Source organism: Aptenodytes patagonicus, chromosome 1 (genome assembly GCF_965638725.1).
Source record: "Aptenodytes patagonicus chromosome 1, bAptPat1.pri.cur, whole genome shotgun sequence".
In the NCBI taxonomy this organism is placed as follows: domain Eukaryota; kingdom Metazoa; phylum Chordata; class Aves; order Sphenisciformes; family Spheniscidae; genus Aptenodytes; species Aptenodytes patagonicus.
Window position 1 is genome coordinate 219,273,891 of NC_134949.1, and position 19,475 is coordinate 219,293,365.

A 19,475-nucleotide genomic window follows, 5' to 3' on the forward strand; every position below is an offset into this window, starting at 1 on the left:
TTCCTCCCATCACACTCAAGAACCAGTCCTCAACAGCATCACTCTCCCTGTTGCATCCAGCTGCCTTATCTTATGCTTGAGCTTTACATCGTTTAACCGGTGACCCTCAAGAGCAACTTGTTAATATTAACATTTCCAATTTTGTAAGTACAACAGCATACATTAGAAGTCATAGTATAAAACGAAGAAATCCTTTGATATAGTGATGCACAGTTTGCATTTCAAACATAGCACATGAAGAAACTTCCCTTTTTTTCTGATAAAGGAAAAAAACACATTTTGTAGTTCAGCATATGCTAGGATAACTGCCTCTTTGGTGTAGCATTTCAATGACAACGTATCAATTTTCCTAAATTTTTGTTTCTCAAAAGTTTCATATCAAATTTGCCCTAGTCCAGATTAGTGTCTTCCTGTCTCGCATACTGAAGGCAGCCTTTGTTTGTTTTGTTTGCAACACAAAAAAATTCGTAATCCAAAGACTCGGTTTCTTCAACTTAAAAGCAACAACTCAACTGTTGAGCTGTTCACAATGAAGTACGCCATAACTGTTTTGAAACATAAGATATACGTCTTACTCATGGGCAGTCATCAATATTGCCTACTTTTCCAGATAAAAATAACTGAAGAGATTACATTTCACTTTCCACCTTTTGTTGGAATCTTGGGGTTCCTTTTGATCTCAAATAATCCATGAAGGATCATCTCATATGTTCACTACCAATGCATCTCTTAGGATCCTAGAAATTTCTTGACTTTAACATGTGCAATCCAAAATAGAACTTGAAAGGCTCCGTGCTTCTGTGTAGTCCACAGCACTGACTACTGCTACTTGACTCCGGGGTATTACAGAAACGTCAGGTCTCAGACTGTAACTAGTTAAAAATTCCCAAACCCACACGTTCAACAATGTTAGGGCTCAGGCATATTAGTTTACTTCTAAAAACTTCAACTGACATCCAGCAAGAAGCTCAGAAATTGATTTTAGACTCTGCATATCAAAATTAATACTACAGATCCTTCACTCCTATACTTATTTCTAGTTCTTATCTTAAAAAAAGGAAAAAAAAAAAAAAAAAAAGAAAATCCAAGCTCCAAAGTGCATTGTTGTATAGTTTCAATTTAGCAGAAGGCTACCCTAAGAAAGCATTTTTATTCGATTTTTTCCATAGAGCATATATAACCTAAACAGCTTATTTCTAATCTGTCATTTTATTGTGTAAGCAGCAAGGAAATGTAACTGGGGAGTTCGGGTTCACATAAATCTATAATCACTGACTTATTTAAAATTAGCCAGGACACTTACTCGTATGTTTCTAGTAGCTCCAGATTAAGTATCAATAAAAATGTCACCTTTAGAACAAGAGTCCTTAGACCCACTGCCTTCCATGTTGTACTGCATTTCACTCACTGAACTGAGAAACAGCAGCCATGCATAAAGACTTTAACACACCTTTCCCCTATTCACTAAGTAAATTCATTTCTGACGACAAGTTGTCACACGTTGCCAACAGGACAATAGAAGTAAAATTTTCTGATTTAAAAGCCCTAATATGGCTATAAAAATTCACTGCAGCAACAGTCATGATAATTGCTTATAATAACCAATAAACCTAATTACAATTACCTCCTGTCTGTCTAAGCGGGCAAAGGCACACATGAAGAATCACAGAAAAAACCTCAATTATTATTGCTCAGGCTGCAAAACACAGTTTAGCAAAACATGAAACAAAACAAAGGAACACATTTAGTTCAATCTTAATAGGTCCTGACACTAGTTTTACAGAATGTAAGAAATGCAGTGTAATTTCACAATCTACCTGCCATCGCTAATGTTTAAAATTTGCCAGCTTTCAGAATGGGGCATGCCGCAATCTAAAGATGACAGGAATAAATGTCTTAAAGGCTTAGTAAATTTCTAAGTGAATCTTATCACAGCATATAAAGGTCTAAACCAAAGACAAGCAACACAAACAGGGAAACATTTACAGTGATTACACACAGCTTGCCAACAAGGTAAGTATGTCATGATCAAGGGCAGTTTACGAAGCAAACCCTGGTAGCCCTAAGTTCACCAAATATTTGTGACTAAAATAAACCACTATGCTGAAGAGAATATCCATCACATCGAATGGCATCAATAAAACATAACTGCATCAGTTGGCTTTTCCCTTATAACACCATCCAACATCATGTGAACTGTGTGGCATCACAGCTTAAGAGCCGTGAACATGACGATAGCTTTGGGAGAATTGGGATACTCAGAGGTGCTGCTAATTAAGCACACCTATTTCACCCTTCTCTTGAAAAGTCCATCCCCAATGACATGCCCAACTAATTATCACCATTTTTATAACCTATGTTTCCTGAACGAGGAGTTTCTACACAGTTGCTCTTTTGAATTCAAGGAAAACTTCAAATCTTTCAAGGTTAATATATCCTTGTAGGAATCCAACTTTGTTCCCACATGTTATTGAGGGGTCTGAACATCTAATTAATTAAATTTCAGGAAAGGGATTTTTCATCTTTTCAAATTAGGAAAAAAAACTTTACAAAGAAAAGAAATCCTGAAGGATACTGTATGAGCTATCCAAGTCAAGCAGCTATAAAAGTTAAAATGGTACTTGACAATAATAAAATTAATGGCAAGAATTAATTTCTTCTCTTCTGAAGTCTGTAAGCTCCACTCATGAGTCTGTCTGTAATGACAGGCAGTATATGAACACAGAATAGCCCAAGAAACAATTTCTGTCTAAAATAAATTGTTAAACAGGAGAATTTGAGGGAGAAGTTTGTAATGGGTTTGGCAAACACATATAGGGAGTTTCCAGGATATTTACCTGCTAGCAAACAAATGATGTCACCTCCTTCTAAAAGCCCCCCTCCCAAAATCTTCAGAATTACAAGAGTCACCATCAATGACTTCACAAGGATGGAAGAGAAGGTATCATTTTTATCACCCTAATCTGTACTGCAATACATTGCCTTTGTCTCCTCACTTTTACTCATGAATCTTTTCATCATCATCAAAGAGTTCCACACTTGCACGACTCTGTTGAGGCCCCAGCAAATTGTTACGGTAGTCTGGACACAACTCTTAGGTTGTTTCCTTTTCTTGTAGTTTCCGTGACTCTTTACACAACTCAAACTGAGTTGTATAAAAACCTCAGATAATTCTTTTGGCATAATAAAATCAGTTCTAAAGGACTATGATCATGTAACAGAAGTATTACATATTTAGAAAAAGTTAATGCATAAAGCGTCATTTAGATAAATTCACTACTGTTATGTATTTGAATGAGATTATAAGCAAAATGACACACAAAAAAATTAAATCTATACAACCATGTGGTAAAAATGTTTGCACGTGCAATATTTGATATCAGTTTGAGAAACAATTATGAAACTAAAGTATATGGTGTTGGATTACTCGTCCGCAAAATAATGAACATTAAAAGTACCAGATGCCATTCTACTATGGAGGGGATATATAAAACCACCCATTTTCCTGGGGCTATGACACAAGAAATTTTGAGCATAGCACAATGAAATACATTTCAGTCTCTGCTTTACAGCTACTTCCAAAAGACCTATGGTCACAATTTGCTCTTAAGATAATTTTATTTACCTATTAACACATAATTCTTAAAGAAAAAGAAAAATCCTGGAAGCATTAAAAAGGCAATGAATCTCAGCATCCATTTTAAACAAGATACATTTCCAATGGATCTGACGTATTTTTATTCTTGAAATAAAGGACTACTTACTTGATTGGCCATGTAAATTGTGAGGAGACCTCTCCTATAAACAGAAATGATAAAATTAGTGAATAAATTGAACATTTTTTGCACACTGAAGAAAAACACTTTAAGCATTAATAATATTTTATTAGAGAAGAGAGTTTAAAAAAAACAGATTATTGATGAAGGATGAATCATTACCACCCTACAGAAAAATACATAAGAAACCAAAAATAGCACCTTGATAGCACGGTATCCAAAGCGGTGAGGAATTACATGAACCAAGTTATATACAGCAACTTGCTACTGCACAAGTCCTGAAGCCTTCATGAAGGGGCAGGGCACCTCGAATTACACAGCACTTATCACAAAATAAAAGCCTACACACGAGCTGGTAACATAAGCATACGAACTGTGGCCAAAGCCTATGTTAAACTGTGGATTTACAGAAAAATGCTTGTGAGTAAGCTTCTGTTTTGCGATCAGTGCTATGTGACTCAAGGTGCCTTAGCCCTTCTGCTTATATTATCATGAAAAGTGTTTTCTACTGAGACCGATGATGCAGACATCTTGGCTCAAACCAGCATGCCCTGCCTTTTCTAGTTGAGAGTCACAATGCCAACAGCGCCCTGGCACAGCTGCCACCGTTTTCTTTTCTAACCTTTATCTATTTTTTTTTTTTCTTTTTCTCCCCTTCTATTTTCGGATCTGTCCCTATGTCTCAGCCCATAGCTCACACTGCTGTTCAGATAGCGTAAGTGTAAACTTGAGCTCGCGCTCTCACACTTTTGCTGATGCTACTGCAGCACAAGACCAAAACTGAACTCTTGACTATGCAGATGTGAGCTGCTCCAGTATCAGACTGTCTTAGATGTCACTGAAGGGTCCAGATGAAAAAAAACAGTTATTTTCTGTACATCATTCGCAAGTCACCATCGACCTTGAGAAAGTGGAAAGCCTTACCACTGCAGATTTGCTTTGCCCTCGTTCCTTCCTCCTCGTATGCAAATATTAGCTTAGAGACTATGGGCAAAGGTTGGAAAATTCAGTTTCAGTATTTCTTATTGGAATGGTGTTGTTCTTGATTTTACTGTCAGCCTTGTAATATTTGGGGTTTTTCTTATTGTCCCCACTGCTGTTACACACAAAACTTCAAAATAACATAGAAGGCACCACATGTTTAACCATTAAAGTTTCTCAGTATGGAACTGAGTTTATAACCTGATCTCACCTTTGTCTTCACATCATTCAGGATTTTTTTATATTGCTACTACATGAATAACAGAAGGTCCAACCCAGGCTTGTATGTTCCATTTTGTCATGAGACTAAGTTTTCAAGCATTCATAGAGTGCTTAAGAGAATGGTATGTTAACTGAACATATCCTGCTATCACATCAGTTGAATAAGCAAGCAAATCAAAATCACAGGTAGCAGGAAACAGAGAAATTCCTATTGCATAGTTCCCAGGCTTCAACCATCCGAAAAAAAAGTTTATTCAGTATTTTCTGACCCCATGTTTAGGTGTTTATAACTTTGCCAAGTTACGCATCCAGATCAAGGTTTTTCACAGCAGATATCTAAGATACAGGGGTACATTCCACTTACAAGCTTCAGTGCTTTCACATCACGTTGAATTTGCGGGAAGCAATGATGCACCATCCTGAGTTCCACAAGTTGCTCTTTATTCACAGGGAAGATTCAAATTTGGCTCAAGTTCAGAACTTTAACTAGCAAAATCAGTTTTGTTTTGTTTTAAAAAAGCAGAGTTACAAATCTGCTCTTTGTATACCTTCTCCACCTCGTACCGCTCTGTGCCAGGTATTAGAAACAAGACTCTAGCACAGAAACCTAAGGGAAAAAAGCCTGAATCTAAAGCTTTGGTGAGGATGAGGCACACAAGAAACAAAAAGACAACAGATAGGGAATAGGGTCTGTAAATGTTAAAGCAGAGACACCTCTACAACTTGTAATAAAGCATCAAAATACTGCATGATGTTTCTGACCAGGAAGGGGTGAAAATTCACCTCATGTAATAAATGAATTCAACTCTCAGGCTGGTCTGTAAACAATCATCTAGTCTTTCAGCCGATTAGCTCAGATGATAAAATAATATTGGTGTCCTGACCCTTCTGATTAGCAAATTGTCAGCCGATACAGTTCTTTGTACTGTAAATTTTATTTTCATTTGTTCTCGTGGGGAAAAATACTGGGTATTTCATGTTTCTTGGATTTATTTTTTTTTTATCCCTGTAATAGCATTACAAGTTTAGGATAAATATCCAAACACCCAACTGTTTGGAAACACAGAATTAAATTCAGGCATGAGAGCTAACCTGGTAACTCAATACACTGAGTATTCTCGAAAACATCAGAACTGCAGTAACGACCTGCAGTAACACACCTACCTGCAAGAAGCTACCACCAGCTACTGAGCGACAGATGCAGCTTTAAGAGTACAGTGTGTGCATTCACGATTGTATTACGTACAGCATGCACAAAACAGCATGACTATTGTACGTGCACATAATTTACTTGGTGGATTCTCTCCTTCAGTCTCTACGTCACCCAGGCAGGGACGACATGCAGGCAGGGTCTTTTAGCCTCCCACTGAATTTTTAAGTACTAAAAAACTAAGAATTTGATCTAACAAAGTTTTAGCTTCTATTGTGGTCCCTTTTGGCTAAATGTAAAATGCAATTCGCCAATCGCAAAGACAAAGAAAGGAAAAGGGGCTAGAGAAGAGGAAGGAAAGAAATCAGAGGCTGCAGTGCAGCTGCAGTGAGACCGATGCAAGAAATAGGTAATTGGGAGGAGGGAAAACGTGCAGACAACGAATGCACACAAGGAAGTAACTTCCGGAGCTGAAAATACAGAAATTTGCTAGATGACATCATCTGAAACTGCCTGCGGCAAGCCCGTCTTTATCTACTGCTGTACTGGCTAACTCCAAGCAGAAAGTTTTCTTCCTCCAAATTAATTCTGTGACCATTTTAAAAATAAATAGCCCCATGTTTGTGGGGGGGGGGGGGAGGACGACTCTTCCTGGCCCTGTGCAAATATGATCCAGCAAGCCTAACCCAACCCTGAACTCGACTGTTAAACAGTGGGTGGAAGTTCAGAAAACGTCATGCTATTTTGTAGCAATGACAGCTGATGGAAAACAGGACAGAAAGATGGAGGTAGGCCAAGCAAAAGGGTCACTGGTACAACCCAAGGACTGTATTAAAACGGCAGCTGGTAAATAAGAGAATATAATTGGGAAATGGTATTACAAGAGCAGGAAATAATTAAACAACAAAAATAATTAGTCAGCCATGTCTAACCACCTGCTTTGGGGAGGTTTAAAGATACTAATAAATGGCTAACATTTCACCCCGAAAGTCCATGAACCAGTGTTGAACATTACTGTCAGGAGCACCAACGTCAGCAGGTAGTTACACCACTGATGGTCCAGCAAGGTCACTATGGGAAAGCCCAAGCAGATGCACACAAATCCTTACTGCCCCTTCCTCCTCCATCGTCTCTGTCTCATGCCATTTTCTTCCAGAGGCCACTCTCATCAAGATCTTCATTTTGGCTTCCCACTGCCTCCCTCTCACCTGTTCAACTGATAGTAGCTCCCATGCCCTGCTCTGTTTCTAATGACATATGCGATCTTTAATTCGGGAAGGAAAAACACAAGCTAGGGGCAAAATTCATGAGTGGCAGACCAGGGCTGAACCACGACAAGGACGTTAAGTCAGCATCCAAGAGAGCTGCATCTGTGGGACAAGAGATAGGATGGCATGTCCTGGTCCATCCTGCCAGTCTGTTGTGTTAAGTTAACGAACCGAAGAAAAACTCTTCTGAAAAAGCCTTAACAAGACTGGTATCTTTTACCTGAAAAGGAGGATTGCATGACAACAATCACAGTTTTTAATTACCTTTTAATTCAAGTACCAAAGAGCAGTAGTGTTTAGCATACTTTTCATTTTGTTTCTCCTTTTTTTTTCCTCCGCAATTCACACTTTCACATGAATTTTCTTATATGCCTGTTAGAGAACTGAGCAGGCAACGTCTCAGAGTTCAGTTATTCAGCACAGGTCACGTCATCTGTGGCTGAACAATTCCAATCTCATGGATTCCACTTTTAATGTTTAAATTACAACAGACCACAGGCTTCCAGAAGATAATTCTCTTGTTCATTTATACCTTCCTCAAAGAAAAGTTTCACTTGATAAAATTTGCTTTTCGGACAACTTGGTAATGTTCAGACCAAATTCTAACAGCAATAGCTCTTAAACTATGGCCTATAAACCTCAGAGAACCACATGTTTTTGTGATTGCACTGCCCAGAAGAAAGAGTCTAAAATAACTGTTAAAAAAAAAAAAACAAAAAAGCTATAGGATAAAAATAGCAAGGAAGCCTAGCAGTGTACTGGGCTGTATTACCAGAAGTGTAGGTAGGAGGTCAAGGGAAATGATTAATCCCCTTTACTTGGCACTCACTACACCACACAGAGCACTGCGTCTGGTTTTGGTCCCCGATACGAAACAGGCATCGATCAACCGGCAGGGAGGACCATGAGCATGGCTGGGGAGATTTTGACTTGACCTGAGGAAACAGCATGTTCTTCATCAAGACAGCCGAGCACTGGAACAGGGACCCAAAGGGGTTGTCGGACCTCTGTCCCTCAGAGGTTTGCAAGGCTGACCAGACAAATCCCTAAGCAAACTGGTCTGAACTCAGTGCTGGTCCTGCTCCAAGCAAGAAGCTGCACTAGCTGACTTCCCAAGGCTCATCTGAACAATTCTATCATTCTATGGAAAAAAAAGGTAGAAAGCAACTTCAAAATATCATACATAATTTTTTCCACAGATTATAAAATCTGAAGAGATTACAGTGATAAATAATCTGGCTTCCTAACTAATATAAAACACAAACTTTTCTTTAATGAATTAGCCACTTCTTTAAAAAGATCAAACTTGTCTTTAAGTATTTCCAATGAAGTCACCACAACCACTGATAAGTTATTCTAATGCTACTTACCTTTACCTCCACTGTAACACTACAGAGTCCAACTAAGTCACCCACATACCATTTCTTAAACGAAACCAGAGCTCCTTCAGTTTTTCCACAATGTTCCCTAAAATTTTAATCATACTCATGGCTCTTTACTGAAACTGTCCCAATTTTTCAGAACTCATCCCCAAGGACTTAAAAGTGAAGATACAGGAAATAAAAAACAGATTAAAGATTTCTTATTCTTTGTTTAATCAGTAGTATTTTAAAGTCAAAGAAGTCACTAAGTACCACTCTCAGACTTGGAATGCATCTGCCTGTGAGCAAGGTATTTATATTTTCATGTAAGTGCTGTAAATTCTGGAAAACTTATTTGATTGAGGCCAAAGTCCAATTCCCCTTACACAGGAGTTAAAAATCCTATTCATGCCAATAGAAGCAATGACAACTGTACAAATCTGCATGCCAACATATTGTTTGTGGAACAGTTTCCTAAAGAATGTTTTCTTGCTTAGCTTGACATGTTATAAAATTCAAAGAATAATCTTACTTTCACAAGTAGCATGAGCTTTTGCTTCATATAATAGCAAATCATACAAAATACCAATTTTTAAAATACAACCAAGATATTTTTTCCTACAAAACTCACTGCCAGTTCTCTCTTCTTATTTATGGTTTTCCTTAAATATATTTATGGTTTTCCTTAAATACAGAGTTGTTGCTAAGTTAAAAAAAAAGCAACAACAACAAAAAAAAAGCCACTCAAAAAAACCTTGCCTGAAGGTGGGATGTATCCTTAGAACATGCTTATGCTCATGGCAATTTTACCATAAATTAATTATCGCAACCACAGCAGCACTCAAAGAAAATTTCCAACAGAAAGCAGACACTTTCTCTTTCTCTAAACAGCCACAGAAGAGAGGTAGGCACCTGTCATTTTTAAGCTATTTCTCTCTCAATATTCATTCCTCCTTTTGAATATTTATTTCTTTCATATGTTTTGCCTTGCCCTGTCCATCTCATATGTCTAATACGCAGCACTCCAGTCCCTGCAGTTTTCTCATCAAGAACTTTTTTTGGCAATATGGAGTTTAAAGCATTGTTTTCTCTATTGCCTTGTTTCAGTTAAACCACAAACCTTTCTGAGTAGACATCCTGAAAACTAAACAGTCACTGCCATTAATTAAACATATTTGAACTACTATAATTGCATTTTTTTACCAGGCGTGTTTTTTATGATCACTTTTTTTTTCTTGCTCAAAACTAAAGGGGAAATAAGTGACCAAGTCAGAAATAACAGGAAATAGCCACAGCAAGATGAATACCACTATGTACAAAATCCACATAAATTGACTAAACAGGCACCTCTTTCAGTGAGAATAGTTCTAGGTGTGAGCTGTAACAGTGAGCCAGTAAATTCACGCCACAGGGCGAGGTACACACTGGGGCAAGTACACCCAGGCCCCATACCCCGCTACAGCTCTTGCAACCCAGCGTACAGCAGCAGTTAGTAGTAGAGATGGCTAGAAGGAGCCTGAAGATGGATAAAGAAGGATGTTAAAAATCTTTATGCATGCAATTAAAAGAACATGTCCTCTGATTAAACAGTCTCACTGATGGGTTACGTTTCTCCACATATATAATAAATTTAAACAATTGGGAGGCAAAAAAACCACAAAATAAAAATATCCAACTCACTGTTAAGACAAGAATCGTTTTAGCTTTGCTATAACGCTTTCTAACTTCATCCCCAGTCCAAAGCATCATGTTCCTACTATTTGCTTTTCCAAAAATTCTTAGTGTTGTCAAACCAATAAGCCTGACCTGAGAATAAATAGGTACTAGAATTAAACAAGTAAAACTTACCTTTTCTTGTGACTATACAACAAGATCTGAACTATGCATAGTTTTAACATAGTGAATTTATGGAAAAATACGTTTTGTATAAGTTTCCTACAAATTCAAGTTTGAATTTTATACAAATACCACTGTTCATCGAGTCTGCTGCATATTCTGACAGTTATCACCTTATTTTAACCGATAATCCTTTTTTGGATTCTCCACAAGTCTAAGAAATCACAAATAAAACTACTTTCAAAGGAATCAGTGGATTCAAAGGTATATATGGGGTGGAATGTAAAAAAAAAAAAGAAGGTAAAGAGCACATAACTTATGCTGTACTGACTTGTTATAGTAAAATTTGAGAACATTTGTCCTTTTTTTTTTTTTTAAAAAAAAAAAAAAGAGTTAACTCTGGCTTTAATTTCTGAACATAAACTAAGAAGCTGACATAATAGTTTGTAATGGTTCCCCAGACAGGATTTGTGGTCTGCAAAAACAGGAAGAATTCCTCCCCCCAGCTTCCCTCCCCCCTACACACTGTAAAACACACCACTTTATAACCTGCAGAATTAAATCAAACACACAAATCACAGGTTTCCCCTGAAAAGAAAAAGGTCAAAATGAAGAGGGTTTTTTTTTTCTGCTCTACAGCAGCTTGACACCAAAAGCTAACCAACTATAGATCTGGAGTTGAGATTGCATCCCTGTAATAACACAAGTACTACAGATTATGTTTAGGGTATCGTTAATCTCTCACACCCACCAATTTCCTACTGACAGCTGGAGGCCAGCAGCGAAATCCTGGTGCAAAAGTTCACTTAAAATCAGCAGGAACAGATAAGCTTTCAAAATAATGCCAAAAATTATGAAAACAGACCTAAGCAATAAGTTTTCAAAAAACAAAAATGATTACTTTTTGAACTTGGTAAATACCAGTAGCAAGTCTTTCACACAAAGATAACGTTCAAGCACATAACTTCTTGTCAAAAAATACAGTTTAAGGACCCATGGGCCACTGGATTTTTTTAAGGAATTTTCTATTTCAAAATTTTGGGCTGTTTCAAGTAGGAAATGGACACTTTACAGGTCGGGAAATTGAAGTTGCTCAAAACTGCACATCAGTAATACTTGCTTCAAGCACATTACATGTTAAGTAAAATGGTTATTTTTTCTTGCAAATACTCAGAATTTGTTGTTCTTAAAAGGAAAGAAAAGAAACTCAACGTGTTCTATGATTTGAACACATGCCAAAGAAGGGGTATGAGAAAACTGGAAAGGGAGAGAAGCCAAAAAGAAAATATATCTACAGTAATACATTCCAGTTAAATTAGTACCAATAATTCTTACTGAGTTTTCAGCTAGTGCAACACAAGATAACATCTATAGTTTATTTTTTTAACTGTTTTATACTCTATTTTATACAGATTTTCTTTCAACATCCCCTCCCTCTTCCTCCTCTCCCAGTTTCTCTATGGTGTCTACAAAGCCAACAGTCAAAACAAAGGCTGACCTACAGAGGGGAAAAAAACTCTTAATTAAAGTGTGATTTAACCTCACAAGATTCCATGAAGAGATAAAAATCAGATTCCAAAAAGGTTATTAGTTTCATAAAAGGATTGACTAGTAGATAACAGAAGAATAACAAATTAATCAAACCTCAGGAAAAGAAATGAAGGATTTCCAGCAATTTTTTAAATTATTAACATTCTTGGTATAGAAGGTCTATCCAGTGTTAAATAAGGCCCCAAATAACAATTTCTTTGGACTGTTGATAGTAACACAGAATTGTTTTTAATCGGCTCAGTCAATCAAAAGGAAAACACTCAGTTCTTTTCTGGGCACCTTCTCAGTAGGATACAACATGTGCTGCTTGGCTGCTCTGTCTGGAAGGTATGCAGTAGGGCACAAGAGCAAGTACTCTCTTTTTGAGCAAAACTGCTTTGGGGATCCTCAGCAGCAGCGGGTCGTTGCTTCTGCATATTTTGCTGACAATCACTATTGTTTCATAGCAAAAAGAGGACATACTGGACAGAACTGTTAATAAAAACTGAGAAGAAGAGTAAGACGGGGCATAGAAATTTCAGAGTTGCAGAGATATGCAATATTCACTGGCCTTGGACATACACTCAGTATATTTTGGGAGTGAGAAGGACAGGAAGAAGGAGAAAAAAAATTCTCATATAAGGCTATGACTCTAGCAGACAGCTTGGGGTTGTCCCAACACCAGTGGAAATTCATCCAGTACTTGACCTGTTCTCCCCCACCTCTACCCTCCAGCCTTTCTCAGGTTAAGAGTCATTCACCCATACCCTACTTGCACATCCCAAACGCAGCCCACAGCAACTTGGTGAGAAGCAGCTCCAGAGGCTGCCCAAGAAACCTCTTGAAATAGCTGCCTTTCCCTCCCCGAGTCATATTCTGTGCCCTGTTTGAGACGGTCCATTCCACAATACAAGTTTTTGGATAAGCTACTCAAATCATCAGTTTTTTCATCTATTTCAAAAGACTTCAACAGCCTAATGCTCTTTTTCTAGTCTGTCAAACTAGTAGCTATTGTTTTGTTTGCATGTTTAGAGCTAATTTTCTCTTTAGACTCATGTTTTAATGATTACGTTTGTGATCAGATTACACTGTTTACAAAATACCTGAAGCAATATGCAAAAAAAGCTAACGTGACAAAACAATCCAACTCAAACGGAATACTGCAGTTTTTCACATGCTGCGACTAACTTCTAAATGCCCTTATATTCAGAAACAGCAGACCAGCTATTCCAGCAGAAGTAGGGTATGGAGTTAGACTTGCCAACATACAGTGCCATTTGCGTTTTTTTCCCCTTTAGAACCCCAATGACAGCATATTAAGTCATATTAAAAACAGGCTTCAGATCCAGTTAGGAACTATGAATTAGTCGTGCAGGAGACAGATGTTAATAGCGTGCCTACATCCATAAGGGCCTGGAACACCAGGGGTCCTAAAGAATAGCAGTGTCAGAAGCCAATGTAAACCTTCTCTAGAAAGGTAGGCAAGCCATACTAAAAATTTGACTGAGAGTCATTTCAACACATCCCTACTGACTGAGAAGTCAACTTCTGGCAGGACATCGGTATTCTACGAACTGTGCCAGATACTACAGACAGACATTAATGTGACATTTCACCTACCAAAGACAGAAAGAAGCTATTGCCAAGTCCAGTGTGAACCTATTATTTTCTAACTTTAAGCTCAAAGATCCAAAATGCCAACAGTTGGTATTAGAACATTTTTGCTAGTTCCTCAGTCCATTGCTCACGAGGAATGAATAACGGACACTGAAGAAGAGCTTAAAAGGAAAAATTTATCATTGATGAAGCAAGACAGAGCACATACAAATTCCTTCAACTAGACAAAATGATGTTGCACTACCAGACAGCCCATATTGTTTCAGTCTTTCACTAAAGTTGGAGCAGTCTGGATTGTGATGACACGTACTGGCCCAAATTCATGAGACCTGTTTTATGCTTGCCTTTAATGCTGTGGTCTCTGTTGTTCCTGCTTTTGCTTTTCAGACAGACCATCTTTAGAAGAAGGTTTTAATGGCATATGCTTACTTTATCAAAAAGTTTCAATCTGGAATGGAGGTCATCTGATTACAAGAAACACTATGCAATCCATAGGACTTACTAAAGGAAACAAAAACGTGTCATTTTCTGTTCTGGGATGTGGACGGAAGAGGGCAGGAAGGGGAAGCAAGATGTTTAACCACAGTACACTGCTGTAATCTTCACCACAGAAAACCCTTGCATGGTTAAATATAGCAATCATTACGATTCTAGGTTTCTACCTCCACACTTTTCCTGCTGCAGGAGCTAACAACAACGTTAATTCCTTGGGAGCAATGAAGCTACAGGAAAGAGTCACTTCATTTACAAAGGGTTTACAGGTGTGGCTCATATGGAAACAAAGATTTAAGCTCCTCTCGTCTGTACTATCTAAAAACAATATCCTATGAGCAGACCTGAGGAACATATCACAGAAAAGTTCCCTCAAAGACTTTCAGCCACTGTACCAGAGGCATGGTAGGCACGGATGTTACCTCGCCAGGTAAATGTCAAGCTTTTCATTGCCACATCAGCCAGCACTATAGCCAGCTCACCTAGGCAGCATCTGAAGTTTATTCTATGCTAGCAGAATATTTATTAGTCCCCCTCTGGGAGCTGCATGTTACACGCAAACATTCAGGCACGGAAGATGTATTAAGTGTTTCCTTAAGCCAAGGAAGTCCAAATGAGTGTCTCCTGGATGCTAGTGCTGAGCAGACAGAACAGAGTAATTAATCCACTGTTTGTGCCATTTGAATCCAAGTCAGACTTGCAGAATAGTCCAATGTTCAGGCGCAGTCTGAATTTTAACGTTTTATCTGTAGGCATTTCAACAGGACTGTAAGTTTTCTAGGGGTTTTTGTGGGGTTTTGGGGGTTAATGATGAAAAACAGAATACAAAATTATACTAAAACTCAGATGACTAAATCACTTTTACTTAATTTTCAGCCTACAAAGTGAACATTTCAAAAACAGATTTGCCAAAAGTGGTCCTTAGAATAATAAAAAAAAAAATTAAACTTTAACTATAATCAAGTCTCAATTACTCATGGAGCAGTGCAGGAAGAGCTAGCTACACAGAGTGACCTGGGACCTATCAGAGCTTGTAGCTTGACCTTAGCACTGCCCTTTGTCCATCCAGGCTGGCCCCATGTGAACAGACAGAGGTAGTCCAGAGCTTAATGGGTGCTGCCTGTGATGTCTTTACACTATTATTCATGAAGTAACCTCACGGCTGGTGCTGTGCCTAAGCTGGTAAATCCTGAAACTCAGGGAACTGGCGACCATTGAGCAAATGCAACCAAATAGTCCTGCATGATCCAGCTCAGCCCTGACTGTAACAACACTAAGAGAAAACAAACCCAGTCTGTACAGACCCACCCAGATGTCTGCAACACATTCTCCAGCATCTCCAGAATCACAGGTATATATTTTACATGGGATCTTCCAGTATTCTTACTCTGTCTGCCTGTGTTATCCCAGAAAATGGATTGTCACCTATAAAGCTGTAGCTGCTCTCCTGCTCTTCCATCTTCTGCAAGACTTCAAGGACCACAAGCAAGCTGGACCAAATTCTTCCAACATTCGAATGCTGCAGGCTGAAAATTCCTGAAACTTGGTTGCTGAACACTTCTGCAGACATGGTTACAGTTTTTCAGAAGCCTGATTAGTTTATAACCTGGGCTGATTGACTATAAATGCACGGGACTGGAATCACTGATCCCCAAGGATCCTTCTTGCTCTGTTCATAACTATAGGATTCATCTTGCCAAACTTTTGCCACCTGAAGTGGATGAAATCTAACTTAAGACAGTTAACTAGACTGCCTTTATAACTGAGACACTTAATGGTGATTGACTCAACTGATTGGGAAGAGATGACTGGTATGAAATAGAAACACGCATTTCAGATGGTTAGAAAAGTCAGTGTTGACTGTAACCACTTCTTTTAAAAAGGCATGCAGAAGCATAAGGATTATACCTACATCTTATGTGCACACACAGAATCACAAGGAGTAAAGGTCAGGGGTGAAGGATAGACTGATTGTAGGAATAATTAAGAGCACAGTATGGGAGAGAGGATCTTTCTTGCATAAAGAACAAAAAGGTTTCCACAGTTCGTTTAAATGCAGCAAATTTAACTCTACAGCTATTTTTACAAATGGAGCACGTAGTTTACATCTTGCTAGTAACACAGCGTCTTTTTATGGCCCACAGAGAACATCCTTTTCCTTCACACAGGACTGCTTCACAATCCGGCTACAACTTAAAATGCTAGCCTTCCCTTCATCCACTAGGCAGGTGACCTTATCATAGAAGGGTATCAAATTAGTTAAACAGGACTTTCCCTTTGTGAAACCATGCTGACTATGCCTAATGATTGCATTGTTCTTTAAATGCCTTTCAACAGTACCTGGTGTAATCTTCTCCATAATTATTCCAGGAACTGAGGTTAGACTAACAGGTCTATAGTTTCCTGGGTCTTCCCTCACGCCCTTTTTGTGGATTGGAATAACATCGGCTAGCTTCCAGTCAGCAGGGACCTCCCCAGACTCCCAAGACCTTTGGTAGATGATCGAGAGGGGTCCTGCCATAACATCCACTAGCTCCTTCAATACTCTGGGATGAATCCCATCAGGCCCCATGGACTTGTGAACATTCAGCTGACACAGCTGGTCCCTTACAATTTCAGTGTCCACAAAGGGAAAGTCACTGTTCCCACACCCGTGGTCCTCCAACTCAGGGGACTGGGCAGCCCAAGGTCTATCAGTATTATTAAAGACTGAGGCAAAAAAACATTGAATGCCTCCACTTTTTCTTCATCCTTATTAATCAGATGACGATCTTCAACAAGTATGGCTCCAATGTTTTCTTTAGATCTCCTTTTGCTATTAACATACTTAAAAAAGCCCTTCTTCTTGTCAGATACAACACTGGCCAGTTTCAACTCTAATTGAGCTTTTGGCCTTTTGTGTCTTCTCCCTGCATATGCGAACCACAGCTCTGTAATCTTCCTGCAAAGCCTGACCTCGCTTCCAGCGATCGTACAATTTCTTTTTCCTCTTGAGCTCCACGAGGAGTTCCCTGCTCAGCCAAGCTCGTCTTCTGCCCTGCTTGCTTGACTTACGACACAGTGGAATTGCCTGCTCCTGTGCTTATAAAAGGTGGTTCTTAAAAACTGACTTCATTAATATTGATTTAACTGAACACAGTTAAATCAGCTTCAGGAACTTTTTCCAGAATTAACATGTAATGCTGTAACAATAAGTGAAAAATAAAAATCTCTTTGCAGATATCAACAAAGTTATGATTGCCAGGGATATACCCTACAGAGGTCATCAATCTTTCTAGTGTAAAATACCAGGCTATTGTTTGTTTTTTTTTCCAAACTGGAGACTGTGTCAGGACAAACATAGCATAAGCCAGGTCATCCCATTTCTCAGAAAGACAAATGACTGTAACTCATTGATTAGAAATACTTTAGCCCTGTGCTGGGCAAGAGCTCCCAGCTCTTAGAGCTCCCACTAAGATCCAAAGTCAGCAAGAGATGCCACTTTCCATGAAAAACACTCCCGAGACCTGCCAGTCCTGAGCTACCTGCCATTCACAATGTTCCCACAATCACAGCATCTTCCAGATTGACTCCTGTGCTCCCAGGCAACCTTGAACGATCAGTGTTTTCCCTCCCTCTGATAACAATAGCAGTAGCAACCCTCAAAGCACGCAGAAAAATACGTTCAAATGTTTACATGCTGTTACTATAAAAACACAGATCTCTCAAACATTGGCTCTCACCAAGGCATTTGCTGAAGTGCAATGGATTTAACGTGTTTTGGTTTAGAAACAAAAGCGTTCCCATTAACTTCTACAGCTTGGCTCCATATTTCACAGTAATAATCACTCTAAAGGAGTAAAACTCCAAAATAATTTGTTTCCCTGCTAGCTCTCCTTACCAGATTACAACACAAAATACTCATGTGAGTGATCCAAACTTGAGGGTTTTTTCACTACAACACAAAAAATATGCAAAAAATCATCCCTCAATGTAGCTTGCTCTCTCAATTTCTTACCTGTAGCAAGTAAAACTAAAGCTTGCAAAAATACTTGCTGTGTTTTAAAAGAGTTTGTTTACTTGTTTTGATCACCCATCCCCCCATACTGGTGATTTATAGGTTTCCCTAAAATACAACGTCAAACTGAATAACCGTAAAATATTTTGAAAAAGCAAACTGTCACCTCAAGTCTAAATATACTATATTACTATACAGAAATATATACCAACAAATTTGTATTTGAATGGACAAACTTACAAAAACGCTGTATTTATTTACAACGTATACTTTTTACCATTACTATGTTGCCATATTCTTCCTTTATAATGTGTTTAGACTAACGGCATTTATGACAAGCAAATAACCCTAACAGCAACTGAATGTTTTATCAGGACAACAAATATACAGTCTAAAAATTCCACAGTTCTTACACAAACGTTTCTGCCACTTTTCTAAGCAATACATAGCAATACTTTTGTTTCCAAGAACACTAAATATATGTATATATATTGATGTTCTCTATAACGTGCACTGTTGCACTGTATCACTTTTTAAATGCACATGCTTTAAATATTTTTCTGAGAGTCTAGTATAGACTCTTATTAAAAACACCCAAAGTTTTCAACTAAAAACGTGTTGCCAACGGTCATCCAGAGCAGGATTTTACAACCAAATTATAAAAGCCCTAAATCTCAAGTTTTATAATACCATCAGTGAGACAGTCTCAACTGTAGCGACGAGACAGGCGCCGCTATAATGTTAACAGCCAGTATGTAAACATTAATGCAGCCTAAGGGGGGAGCAGGGGGCAATCCCAGAAGGGTCCCTTCAGAACTGCCACAGAACTTTTAGGTGGCTGTAGTTAAACTTTCTTTGGCTTAATTACTTACAAAGGGCAGGGAAAAAAAAAGTTAGCCAGGGAGTAAGAATTAATTTCATTAAAACTGTAATTGTGTACCTTCTTAAAGCTTCAGTTACAGTTCTTGAAACTCACTAGAACACTATTTTTTGAACAAGAGTCCAACAAACTGAAGTTTGCCATTTAGCTATTAGCAAAACACAACTTAAATGGTTTTGAAACATCAGCACATTTACAAAACACTTAAGAGAACATCATTCTTTTCCTTGAGAGTAATCACAGAGGTCTTAAATACAGGCTCTTCACTGAGCTATCAGACTTCTTTGTCTTAGAAATCAGTAAGGTACAACCGATCTAATCAGATTTCCAGTAATAGGCTGGCTTCAGGCAAGTCTCAAATCACA

The 19,475-nt window shown here is 38.3% G+C and overlaps 1 protein-coding gene across 1 annotated transcript in view; it reads right to left on the reverse strand.

Annotated features, from left to right (window-relative positions):
* The window catches only part of TMEM135 (transmembrane protein 135), a 195,682-nt gene that overhangs the window by 149,803 nt on the left and 26,404 nt on the right, over positions 1-19,475 (reverse strand). The window contains exon 4 of the mRNA XM_076328343.1: positions 3,765-3,798. Coding sequence (XP_076184458.1) covers positions 3,765-3,798 — 34 coding nt within the window. The remainder of the gene's footprint in view (positions 1-3,764; positions 3,799-19,475) is intronic.